At 31.9% G+C, this 13503-nt stretch overlaps 1 protein-coding gene across 1 annotated transcript in view; it reads left to right on the forward strand.

Moving 5' to 3' along the window:
• The window catches only part of LOC150095219 (ATPase family AAA domain-containing protein 2-like), a 538448-nt gene that overhangs the window by 84583 nt on the left and 440362 nt on the right, over window positions 1-13503 (forward strand). The window contains exon 5 of the mRNA XM_090410622.1: window positions 12287-12391. Coding sequence (XP_090266748.1) covers window positions 12287-12391 — 105 coding nt within the window. The remainder of the gene's footprint in view (window positions 1-12286; window positions 12392-13503) is intronic.

Genomic DNA, 13503 nt, shown 5'->3' on the forward strand with positions numbered 1-13503 from the left:
ATGCACCATCATTGTATGAAGGGACTATCATAAAATCTTTCCATTCTTGTGAGATCTTTCCTGAGATGGCATTCAAATTATACAATCATGTCAAGAACCTAATTCATTCACTGAACATTCCTTTAGCATGCATGCTGATATCCAATATGTTCCTGTTGCGGAAAATTCTCATCCAGACTATGCAGGTAGATGTCTTTCATCGCCCAGTAAAATACCACCACCTTGCTTATTAGCGACCTGATGAAGTTGCTGCAGCAATGTTTGGTCACTAGAGCACGGGTTCTGTTTTCCTTCCCTCTCTTACTACATGCAGTGAGAGTGACACCCTCAGTAAACATGCCCGGAGGGGACTTCCTTCTCATTCGATGGTAAAATGGTTCTGCAGGCCACTGCTGGTTAGTGTATGGAACCGAACAAGTTAGTAACGAATCTGGAGGTTTCCTGATCCGTTACTGTTAAATCTTGCAGCCATGTATTTTGCCAGTTTGTGACTATAGGGGGGAACTGTCGAGGCCATATGTATAGGAGAACTGGTTCCCTCTGTTTGGGTGATATGTATGCCACCTCTCACTGCATCTTTTTCATCAGAATCTTCATCAGCAGTATTCTTGGTTGCATTTTAGAGTGGTAATATAGTAATAAAAAATTTTGTTTCTTTACCTTTCATCCTGTTTGAATAAAAACACGCAAAACTGTAGACCAGTGCACGATACTATTGCAAATAAAAGAAAGGAATTCTCTCACTACTAGGTTGTCATTGAATCTTGTTCAGCGCACTGACTTTAAAAATCACTGATATCCATCTTCAGCTGAATTCAAAATGGCATTTAGTTTTGGGAGAATTTTAGATTTGCTGTAGAACTGTTTAGAACCATTCTTCTGAGGAATAAAAATATGTGTATGTGTCTGTATATATAAGTATGTACATATCTATGTATGTATATAGGTAAGCATGAATATATCTTGTATTGCATATATACAGAGCTGGCGCTAGGGTCTTTGCCGCCTGCATGCAATGTCTATCTAAGCACCCCTATAACAATCCAGGCGTGTGTGGTTCTTTTATGATAATAAAAATTTAAATTATTTGAAATTTCTTAAATAAATTTTGACAGAACAGCCACACGTTGGTTCGCTAAATGTAACGAACCGGGGGTGTTGACTAGGCAGGATAATCATCAAAAACCCGAATATTCAAAAAATTCTCAAAATATTCTCAAAAGTTAAAGCAAATTTTGATAAAGCTACTTCACTTTAATCGTTGAATATAATGATACAGGAATTATAGCCTTCTCACCGACCCGAATCGCTAACAAAATTAAAATGAATTTTAATTAAAGTTAAAATTTATTTGAACTAAAGTTTAAAAAATTCTTGCATTTTACTAAATTCTTAGTAAGTTAATAAGCCGAAAGGCTATTTTACCGGCGAATTTGCTAATTAAGAGGGACATGTTAAATCCCATTTTATTTTATAGCCGGGTAACATCTAAGGATTAAGAGGGATTTAACATCTCCCTCTTAATTCTTAGTAAGTTGTAAAAATTTTTTAATAATTTTTATAAGTGGAACTATCTTTTAGGAAAATAAAAGAAACTCAAGATAGATGAGAAAATAAGAAAAGAATTCAGAAATAATAATTAGAACATTTTATTAATATTAATATAAGTATTCAAAAAATAAAATCTTTACAGAATGAAAATAAATTAAATTACATAAATATACTTGAAATTTTTTTATTAAAATTTTAGGGTTCTTGATTTCATATTCACCAAATTAGAAATAATGGTCTTAACATCTAATTCTGCACATACATCATTTTCAATAGCTATTAACACCAAACTCACAAGCCTTTTTTGTGACATACTTGTTCTTAAGTAGGTTTTAATCAATTTCAACTTGGAAAAGGAACGTTCACCGCTCGCTACACTAACAGGTAAGATTAATAGTATTCTTAAAGCAATTGAAAAGTTAGGGATAGATAAATTATTGGACACAATAAAATTAAGAATATCGAAAGGGTTTTGAATATTTAAATTATCCTTTCAAAAAATATCCCAGAAAGCACATAACTCGTCATATAGTTCTATTGCATTTATGTCTTTATTGTCACTGTCCATCAAGAGAATCTCTAAATCGTCACAATTTTTTCGCAAATCTTCATTATTAATTTGTAGTGTTCTATACAATAAATTGAAATTATCATAATATGTTTTTAGTTGTTCAAAACGTTCTATTAACGAACACATTGCGATGTCTAGAAGTGTATAAAACACGTTCACTCTAAATTTATCTTCTATCGATTGTGGCGTTTTGTCATGATGCTCGTAGACAAATTGTCTTGTCTTCTTTCGTCGTCGAACTTCCATACCAGTTTTAAATTCTTGTTCTCCATCCACCTCTTCACTCAGTTCTTTTTCCGTTTTTAGAACTTCTTTAAAATTTGTATCTGATCGATACTCTTGTAAGAATATTTTTAAGTTTTCGATAGATTCTAAAGCAAGTGTAATGTTCATATTTTTGTCTTGAAGCATTTTACTCACAGGCTTTATTCTGTTAAGTAAATCATGCCAAATTATAAGAGAACAAATAAATTTGTAGTCCTTCATTTTAGCACATAATGTTTGTGCTTCATGCTGAGTTTCTTTATTAAAATTTTCATTATTTAAAATTTCAAAAAGTGCATCGTAAATTTCTCCTAACTGATATCGTAGAGGGTGGATTGCATTAATTTTACTTTCCCATCGTGTTTCTGATAGCTGTTTCAATGTTAAATTTTTACGAACTTTAAAAGGATCGCCCAACGTTTGTAAGAGAATGAAAAGAAATCGTATATTTCTTGAATAATTGCAAAGAAACTAATTGTATCTGCATTCACTTTGGCTGCATCGTTAATGATTAAATTTAGAGTATGAGCATCACATGGCACGTAAAAAGCTCGAGGATTTTTGTTCAAAAACAAATTTTGGAGCCCATATTTTTTCCCTTTCATATTTTCCCCATTGTCATACCCTTGACCTTGCATGTCTTCAATGGGAATATTCCATTTTTCCAGTTGTTCCACTATTGTTGCACATAAACCACGTCCTGTGGAATCTGATATATCTGAAAAACCTAAAAAGTTTTCCCTGATCTTGACAATTCCATTGTCACATGAAACAAAGCGAATAATAATGGTCATTTGTTCTGTTTTACTTGCATCAGGTGTGCAGTCTAAAATTATGGAATAATATTTAGATTTTCGAATTGATAATAAAATTGTATCCCTGATTGCATTACTTAAAGTTTCCAATATTTCATTTTGACTGTCTTTACTCAAATAGTGTACTCTATTGTTTCCTTGTAGGGCCCTTTCAACATGATTTTCCATAACGGGATCAAACTTCGCAAACAGTTCGACTAATTTTAAAAAATTGCCATTATTCCTTTCATATAATTTATCAGATGATCCGTGAAAAGCTAAATTTTGGCTACCAAGAAATTTTATAATTTCAATCAAGTGTTCTGAAACACTCGTCCAATGTTTCTTTTCCATTTCATACATGCATTGAGTCTGGCAATCAATAGTAGTTTTGTTTTTTAAATTTTTATCAAGTTCCTTCCATTTTAAGAAATTTTTCATGTGAGCTAAACTAGTCTCATGTCTATGCAAAGTTGTACTTACATTTCTCCGATCGTTATAACCTTCTACAAGACTACTTGATTCAGTAGGTGCGAAAAGTTTGCAACAAAAGCAAAAAACAGAATTTAAAGTTTCGGAATAAATGAGCCATGTTCTTGGTACGAGCTCCCCCGTTTTCCATTTTTCTATTATAATATGTGTCGCCAAATTTACGACAATATGTATCTCTGGAATATATTATATTTTTCTTTTGAACAGGCCCCATTTCAATTAAAACAACTCGTAAATTTTTCATCAATATTTCCCCATTCACCTGGATCTTCTAAATTTACAGAGACTAACAATGTGTTAGTTTTGTGGTCATCTACAACTAAATCTTCTAACTGTTTTTCACTTTAATCCTGCGTCTTGTTATCTTGTTCAACAGTTGTAATAGTACTTTCATTCAAACTGGATGATGTGCACGGTTCGTCAACTCAACTCTGATTTCTGATGTATCGAGTTGGTTACAATCTGCATCAGAATATTTTAATATTTTAACAAATTTATTGAGAGCCCCAGTTTGTTTCTTAATATCTACTTCTTTCACAGCATGACGCTTACGATTTTGTGCACCAGATAACCTTTTTTTAATTTTTGATTCCATTTCTATTTTATACCCACAAGAAATTATTACACAACATGACTCAATAGGCTACTGTCAGTAGCCTGTTGAGATGCGTACTGTTATAAATCTACTGTTGCTATCCTGTCATTACTGCAACATTGTAAAATTTTATTATTATTTTAACTTTTATACTTGTAATTTCTATTAATTACTTGTGATGTCTTTTTTCTTTACTTTATACTTTATTCTCCATTATTCTAATGTAGCTGTGTGCACTTTCTCTCTCTCAGAATCTCTCTTGTTTATATTATTACGTGCTATGTTTACAAAAAAGTCAAATAACATTTATTTACATTACTATGAAATGTACACGAATTTAAACATTATTGAGATTGCTTTCTCTATCCTTCTATAAATTTTTTCTTCAACTTTAAAATACTTTCTTTAACACAAAACGTTATCTACTCTCAGTTTACAAATTTTACTTATTAAACTCCAAGCTTACTCGCAAAGAGGTTACCTAAATCTCTCTGTTAAGTTATCAAATCTGTCGAAATGCATATGGAAGAACACATGAGAGACATTACTTACAAGAGACAGCGAGTGAGTGCATTATCAAGTCATATCCTTTTCTCGGCTAATCCTAATGATGATAACCAAAGTCACAAAGTCTGCTGGAAAAATCTACTAACGTCTTCCGTTGCAGTGACGAAATAGAGAGAAAAATTGTGGAATCTAGAGAAATCATCTTCAATCCTGTTCATCTAAATAACAACTTAAGCTACAACCTCCCAGATAGTCATTCAGCTGTAATCATGTACTGGCGTTCACATAATGCAGCAAACACGCATTCTCCCAACAATGCAACAAACGAAAGAACAGCTTCAAATACAACTACAACATTTTCATGCTAATTATGTATAAAGACTGTCTGTGTTGTTCATAGTCTTTTAACCCTCAATGTTTAGTGTTTTTTCTTTTATAATGTCACCTGAAGAAGGCTGTTACAGGCCGAAACTAGTAGTGTGTTTATATTAAAACCTTTTTACTTAAATCTCGGTTCTAGTCATTTAATTCTTCATAAAACTATGTACGTTAACCGAGTCAATGATCATTCTGTCATATATATATATATATATACATACAGTCTCCTTGTTCCATTTTCTCAGGTCATACTTGCAAGAGAAATTATGGAGTTAACTGTTAAAAGAATTCGTAGGAAATCAAAAGGTGAAGATAAGCCAAAATTTAAATCTCTGTTAAATCTCTATGCTCTTGTACTGATGATGCCTATGACCTCTCTTCAATCCATTGGGAGTATACAGCCTTGACCACCTCTCTTCCTCTTTCCTTGTAGATTCCACTCTAATGCTTGTTTAAACTTTTCTTTTTTTTTAGTACATGCCCTATTCATCTCCATTTTCTCTGACTGATGTCTTGCATTATTGGATTTTGTTTAGTTTTTTGCTATAACTCTTCATTGGATATTTTTTTCTGGCCATTTATTTGTAGAATTCTTCTTTAACATTTATTTACTAAACTTTGCAGTTTTTCCTAATTGCTTTTGTTGTTCATGTTTCTGATGCATAGAGTAGAACTGATGTGATATTTGTATTAAATAAGATTTTGTTTTTTAATGTATTTGCTTTGATCTCAATATTTTCCTTAACATTATATGTGCTGTTTGTATTATATCTTAGATTTTATATCTTCCTCTGTACCTCCTGTTTGTTGATTTTTGATCCTAGGTAATTAAATTTCTACTCTGCTTTTAAAATTTGACCATCAGGTGCTGTCTTCTTTTTGTTTTTATTATTTATTTTCATTATTTTTGTATTCATTTTATTTATTTTTAATCCAACAGTCAGTGCTTCTTCATTGAGTTTTATTGTTTTTATCTTCCTATGTTGTGTATGTGTGAGCAAACATATATCATCTGCAAAATCCAGATCATGTAGCTGTTCTATTAAATTCCACTGTATTACTTTTGTGTTTTTTTGTGGCATTTCTCATAACCTAGTCTACAATAAGAAATATTGTTGGGGAGAGAATGCAGCCCTATCTAACTCCTGTTTTAATTTCAAAATTTTCTGAAAGTTCTCCATTGTGTATGATTTTTATTTTATATTTTTCATACATTTTTTATACTATGTTGATAATTTTACATGATACAATAATGACATTCATTTTCATATTGCTTCTCTGTCAAAAGCTTTTTGAAATCAACCAAGTTGACATGAAGATTTATCTGCCATTCTGTTGTGACTGTTCTATTATTATTCTTAGTGTTATTTGATCTATACATCACCTCTTGGCTTTAAAAAGCTTTTGGTCTGTTTATTTTTTTTATTCTTCTAATATTATTCTTGTTAGTTTTTTACTTGTGTTTAATAATAATATTCCTCTCCAATTATTGTAGTCAATTAAATCTCCCTTTTTTGCTATCAGTAACTCAATATTCCATTCATCTGACCATTCTTCCTGCATCCATATTTGGTTAAGAAATGGATAGTATGTTCATCATTAAATCTATATCTGGTTTTAATAGTTCATTTAGTATATCATTTATATCAGCTGCTTTTCATTTTTTTTTTTTTGTGCTCTTTGTATTTCACTTTTTTTTATTTCTTTGGTGTCTATTTTTAATATTTTTTTATTTTCTTTCTGGTATTTGAATTTCTTTTTTAGATTTTTCTTTATCCTCTTCTTTTCTTATCTGTCATTGTTCTTGTAATATTACTGCATGTAATGTTTTAGTATCATCTCTATTAGTTACAATTTCTGCCTCATTTAGTAGATTTTCAATAAATTCTCCTATCTTTTCTTGCATTTTTATTAATCTCTTTATGTATTTCTTTATATTTCTCTTGTAAGCTGATGTTATTCTTCTTGTATCATTTTTTCTTTATTTCTTTTTTTTCCCTTCAATTTTGAGTTTTGTTTGTGAAGATATCCATTCTTTTTGCTTTCTTCTATGCACTCCTAGTATTTTTGCTGCAGCCTCGTGGTATATGTTTTTAATACATGTACAATACTTCTGAATTCTTCATGTTCATTCTTCGGTCTGGTCTGAGAATAACTTCATATCTATTTTTAACTTCTACTGCATTCCCCCCCCCATGTTTTATAGTTTATGTTATACATTCCATTTTTGCCTATTACTTTATGTTCATTAATCTTATTTTAATTTCTCCTATTACTAAAAATGGCCTGTATAAGCATCTGCTCCTCTTTGATCTCATGTTTAAAAGAGATCCTCTCCTTTCTTTGTATCTGTATATGATCAATTTAGTTATACGTTTTTCCATCTGGTACTGTTCGTGTTACTTTATATTTTTATGCTTAAAGGTGAATCCTCCTATTACTATTCATTTGCCATGCAAAAATCCAGTAACATCTCTCCATTTTCGTTTATATTGCCTATACCTTCTTTTCCCATTATCATTTCTCTGCCTGTATATGATCATTTCCTGTTTTAGCATTTAGATATCCCATTACTATAATTATATTTCTAGGATTTGTGTTATCTATTGTTTTTTGTAATATATCATAAAATTCATATTTTCTTTTTCATCTGCATTTATTAGTTGCTGCATATACATTTCTAGTCACTTTATAATCACCTTGGTTTTTAACTTGACAGAGTATTAATCTTTATCATCTCACATAAATTATATATTTATTACTTTAACTTATTCTAAATATCCTTTTAAAAATCTGTTTTTATGTACATGGTATGAATTTTAATATTTTTTTATACTTCTTTTTTTACATTTGTTTTATATCCATCTTTTACATTTGTTTCTACTTGGATTTCATGCAGTTTTGCTTACTTATTATCTTTTATAATTTTAAGAAATGTTTCATTTATGATTATTGTTATTTCAATTTTTATATATGGTTTTTAGACCTATATATTGCTTGTGTTCTGGCGTTGTATCATGATCGTAGATGTCCTTCTGCTATTAAACCCAGAGAAACAATTGAACGAACACAAAATTCAGTTCAGTTTTAACTACTGACCTATAATTTTAAGTATATGACACACACACACACACACACCTCTGTGTAATTTCTCATTCACACTATAATTTATGATTTTGAATACTTTTTTCCTTATGATATGCCTTTTTCAGATTTCAGAACTTAAATTCAGACCCTTGTATTATTCCCATGAGTTTTCAACTATTTGCCAAATACCCCTATTTGGCCAAAATTATCTTGTACCCCAAGTTTTTCTTAGCTTATTGTTCAGTATGCTTGCATAAATTTTACTTGTCACACTCCATGGGGAAATCATATTCAGTTTTTGTATACAGAGTTAAATTAAATAATATGTTCCAATATGAAACTGTCTGAATGTTACAATTTGTGTAAAATAAACAAATTTTACTGCAGTAAATATGCCTTGATAAAATCCTAGATGCCCGTGTTTTTGATAGGAAGCATGGGTCTAAACCAAATAACTGATAGAAGACCTCCATATCATGTACACTGCATAATTCAGAAGGCTTGGTTAAAAGGTTGAATTCCAGATAATTGGAGTAGAGCTCTAATAGCTCCCATCTATAAAAAAAGGGAATAAAGCTGAATGTGAAAATTACAGAGGAATTTCTCTGTAAGGTTATGCAAGCATAGTTGAAAAGAGGTTGAGAAAGATTGTGGACGAGAAACTTGGAGAAGAACAAGCTGGGCTCAGGCCAAATAGTGGTTGTCATCAAATTTTCACATTATGACAAATAGTTGAGAAATCATGGGAATATAGTTTTATAGATCTGGACATATGACAAGGTGTCCAGAGAAAACCTTTTCAAAACATTACAATTATATGGTTTTAATTGAACATTATACAGAACAATACATAGGTTTACGCCTCACTTCCGTTCCTGAAAAAAACAGACATAAACCCAATTGGCGTAAAATGAACACAATTTTAATGGGAGGTACAAAGTTATGTTCCACGTCAAAAAATATGCACATGAAGTATGTGTAACATTATTATATTTAAAGCTTTGATAATACTATATTTGTTAAAATAAAATTATTAATAATGAAAACAAAACAAAATTATATACAAAAAATATATGAAACTTCAAAAAGATATTATATATTTCTATGTTGAAGTTCCTAGTTTTGGATCACCTATGTTTTTGTTTTTTTGAAAAAATTATCCAGTGTTAACTGCCTAGATTTTCTTTTTCTTTCTTTAAGGAGTTCAGTGTAAGGTCGAATAGATGTAATTACGTTCGCACTCCATTCCCAATCGTGGTGTTCATTTTGCAGAGTTCATCAGTCAATGTCTCTATGCTTGCAAGGATACGCTGTAATTCGATCTTTTTTATATCTCTCAGAGGACCGTCTTCATTTTCTTTCTTCTCCTTTGGATGTTGACTTAATTGTTTGGCTAATTCTTTTAAGTCTTCATTGGAAAGCGGTTTATCATGGCTGTCTAAGACTTCTGTCACATCTTCATAATATCATCCAATCCCACCTCTTGCGCAAGCTTGGTAATCTCTTCAGTAACATTCTCCTCTTGCTCTAATTCCTCGAAGTCGTGCATAAATGCTGGAAGAAGTTTTCGCCATGCTCCTTTTAAACACTTTGCTGACACTTCATTCCACGCTGCCTTATTGTTGTTAATGCCCTTCAAAATATCGAATGACCACTAATAGTTTTTCCTGAAGTGTCCAAAACCCTTACCATTTCCATAAATGTTATACAGAGGCTTTGAAGATTGATATAATCCCCTGATCCATTGGTTGCAAAAGCGATGTTGTGTTTGGGGGCACGTAAAACAACCTTGTCATCCAATAGTGTTCTTACTTCAGCTAGGTTTTGAGGATGTCCGGGGGCATTATCCAAGAGAAGCAATGCCTTGGCTAGCAAATCATTTTCTTTACAGAAGCGAAACACAGTAGGACAAAAATAATTTATGTACCAATCTATAAAAACTTCTGTGTAATCCAAGCTTTCTTGTTTCATTTCCAATAGACTGGCAGCATGGCTTTTAGACCCTTGAAGGCACGTGGTGTCTGTGAATCGTACACCAACATTGGTTTAAGCTTCAAAGTTCCAGAGACATTTGCACCCAACAAAAGTGTATCTTTTGCAGCTTTAAAACCTGGAGTGGAATGTTCTTCAGAGGAAATGAAGGTGCATGATGGCAATTTTTTCTAGTAGAGCCCAGTCTAATCAACATTAAAAATGAGATCAGGAGGATAACTTCTTTGTTCTACACAGTCTTGATATTCTTTAGGAAAAGCAGCCACTGCCACAACATCTGCACTTGCCGCCTCACCACATAATTTGACACTATGGCACTTCTTTTGAGACTTAAATCTCATGAACCAACCTTTGCTTCATAAAAATGTTTCTTCGCCTCCATCTGTCTTTTTAAGATCATCAAAAATTGTGTTTGCTTTCTATCTTATAACAGCCTGCATCAGAGGAGTGTTTTTCTGATTCAAGTCATCCACCCATAATGATAATAATTTTTCCATTTTTTCATGAAGTTTACCCCTGCTATAACTTACATGTTTTGCATTTAGTACTACTATAGATTGTTGCGCAGACTGTTTTATTCTATCTGCATTTTTCATAATTGTAGTAACAGTCGATAGAGGTAAGTTCATACTTCTACAGACATTAGCACATGTCTGCCAATCTTCAAATCACCTCCATCTTCTTTTCAAGTATGATTGATTTCCGCCCCTTCTTAACACCAATTTCTGCTAACTTTTCTGCACTTCTTTTATCAGACATGGTATGTAATTATGTACTTTATCAATTTAAATACTATGTATGAAAAAAAAAAAAATAGAACAATTAGGTAGATTCGACAGTAAAACTAGGTTTGATACATATACGGCGTAGTAGCTCGGTAAACACTCGAACACTAGAGTGCCTGCTAGCGTCGTTTCTCAGTCAGACCACACTACAGTAAGAAAGCATGCTCAGGCATCTGGCGATATTGTGAATCGGCATAAGTTGTAAGCTTGCAGTTAGAGCTGAAGGATATACAGGAAGTTGGTTTGATATAATATCAGAGGCAAGGCAAGAATGCACATTACCTCCACTCTTATTCATCCTCTGTATGGATCACATTACGAAAGAAAGTGGCATTAGGTCTGATATTAGAATTGGAGATGTCAAACTGGCTTTTTGTTATGCAGATGATGTTGTACTCCTAAACACATTTAGTGCAAGTCTCCAAGATTCTGTAACTAAATTGAATAATAGCTGTAACAAATTTGGCATGAAAATTAGCAATAAAAGACCAAAACTATGAAAATAGGCAGAAAAAAATACTGAACACATCAATGCATTCAAATTGGAGAGCCTATAGAACAAGTAAAATATTTCAGCTATTTAGGCACAGTTTTTAGTGAAGATAGCAAGTTTAATCTGGAAATTGACAACAGAATAAGCCAAGCTGTTATGGTGAGTAGCCAGCTATATAAATTTATATGGAATAAGAGAGAAATTAGTCAAAACACTAAATTCACAATAAGTCAGTCATATGATTAGGAAGGGAGGTCCTTCATAGTTAAACAGTAACACTGATGGTAGAGAGAAAAGATATCTAATGGAAATACAGAAACAGACAATGATTTGTGGTGAGCATGCTCTGACTTTATTGATATAGGGTATGGCCACTGCATTATTAATTTCGAGATTTAAATTCTGTTTGTTTTGATTTCAAGTCCTTTGACCTCACACCATTTTTAAGAGTGATCCTTGTGAATATATTTTTTGCTTGTTTAAATAAATCTTGCTCAGATACTGGAAACACCCATTGCCTTGGAATTTGAGACTGGTACTGTATTTATTATTATTAACATTTGCCCTCGATGGAGTCAAAGGGCTCATTGTGGGAGGTCCATACTCTCTCATTCTAAAAGATCATTGAACTGTTTGCTATTATTAATGAATGCTGTTGTTGAAATTACTTTTTAGTGCATTTTTTTTTTGTTTGTTTGTTTCAGAGTATTGTTGAGTTGTTTTAATTTAACATATACTATTTAAAAAAAAAATTATAACATTTATTCCTACTTTAAGCAAGTGCAGAAGAAGAGGAATCACAAGAAGAAGGTGCTGCTCATCATTCTAAGTACTCCTTGAGGCCTAAAAAGCCAATTACTGAAAGGTTTCAATGTCCTATTGGTAAGTTTATTTCAGCTTTTTTTTAAAAAACAACAACAAAAAACTGTGAATTCAGAAGCAGTTTATTATTCCCATGTATGTAGTAATATCTAGCATCTGGCTTGCAGAATTGTTTTACAGCAGAAAAACGGTGCCACAGGCTTCCCGCTAGATTTTTAAGATTCACGGTAAAACTGTGAATCTTAAAAATTCTTGCACAAAAAAAAATTCTAATAAAAAATACATAAGTGAAGCATAAAAACAACCACCAACATCAATCCAACAACAACAAAATTTCTGTATCCTCTTCACCAACATTTGTGACCTAAATAGCAATGTAAATGATGTACACTATCACCTGTATTCATCTAAACTGGAATTACTAGTTCTATAGTTCGCCCACCGATTAGAGATCCCTCAACACTTCTGCGCATGTCAGAAAAAGGAGAATCCATTCTGATAATAGGGTAATCAATCTGTCTTCTGGGATGAGTTTATTATTACAGGTCGGAAAATTTAGCTTTTCTTTTATGAACATTGTAGTTTTTAAAGCAACTATTTTCTTTGTATAACAGTTGGAAAAATGTACGGAGAGTATTAACAAAATTAAAAAAAAAAAAAAAAGGTATAGCATAAAACAAAAATTTAACTAAGTTTATTTTTAAGAAAGTTTTCTATAAAATAAAAATAATTATACAGAAAAACAGAAATTTTTTCAAATGAACTTAGATATTCTAAACTTACAATTGAGAATACTGAGACACTTTAATGTCCTAAACCGATTAATTATTTATGACTTGTTGTGACTCTTTTAACAAACCCATGCAAAAAAAAATGTTGGAAAAAAATACCATTATTAAATCCTTTTAATCTTCATAGTCATCTGAATCGGTGTCCGAATCACCATCGCTTTCACTTAAACTGATCACCAAAGGTGGTTCGCATAATTCTTCGATAATTCCTTCTCTCTCCCAATACATATTTTCCAATGAGGTGACATGAGAGCAATATTTTCCCCCAGTTTTGAACTTTAATACTTTCAATCGCCTGTTCTGAAAGCTTAAAAAGTTTCGACATGTCAATATCTCCAGTTACGTTGCGATGGCAAATGAAACTTTTCACTTCTGTCCAAA

This window comes from Typopeltis vanoorti, chromosome 20 (assembly GCF_054136105.1).
Source record: "Typopeltis vanoorti isolate ZY-2024b chromosome 20, IOZ_Tvanoo_1.0, whole genome shotgun sequence".
NCBI classification, from domain to species: Eukaryota; Metazoa; Arthropoda; class Arachnida; order Uropygi; family Thelyphonidae; genus Typopeltis; species Typopeltis vanoorti.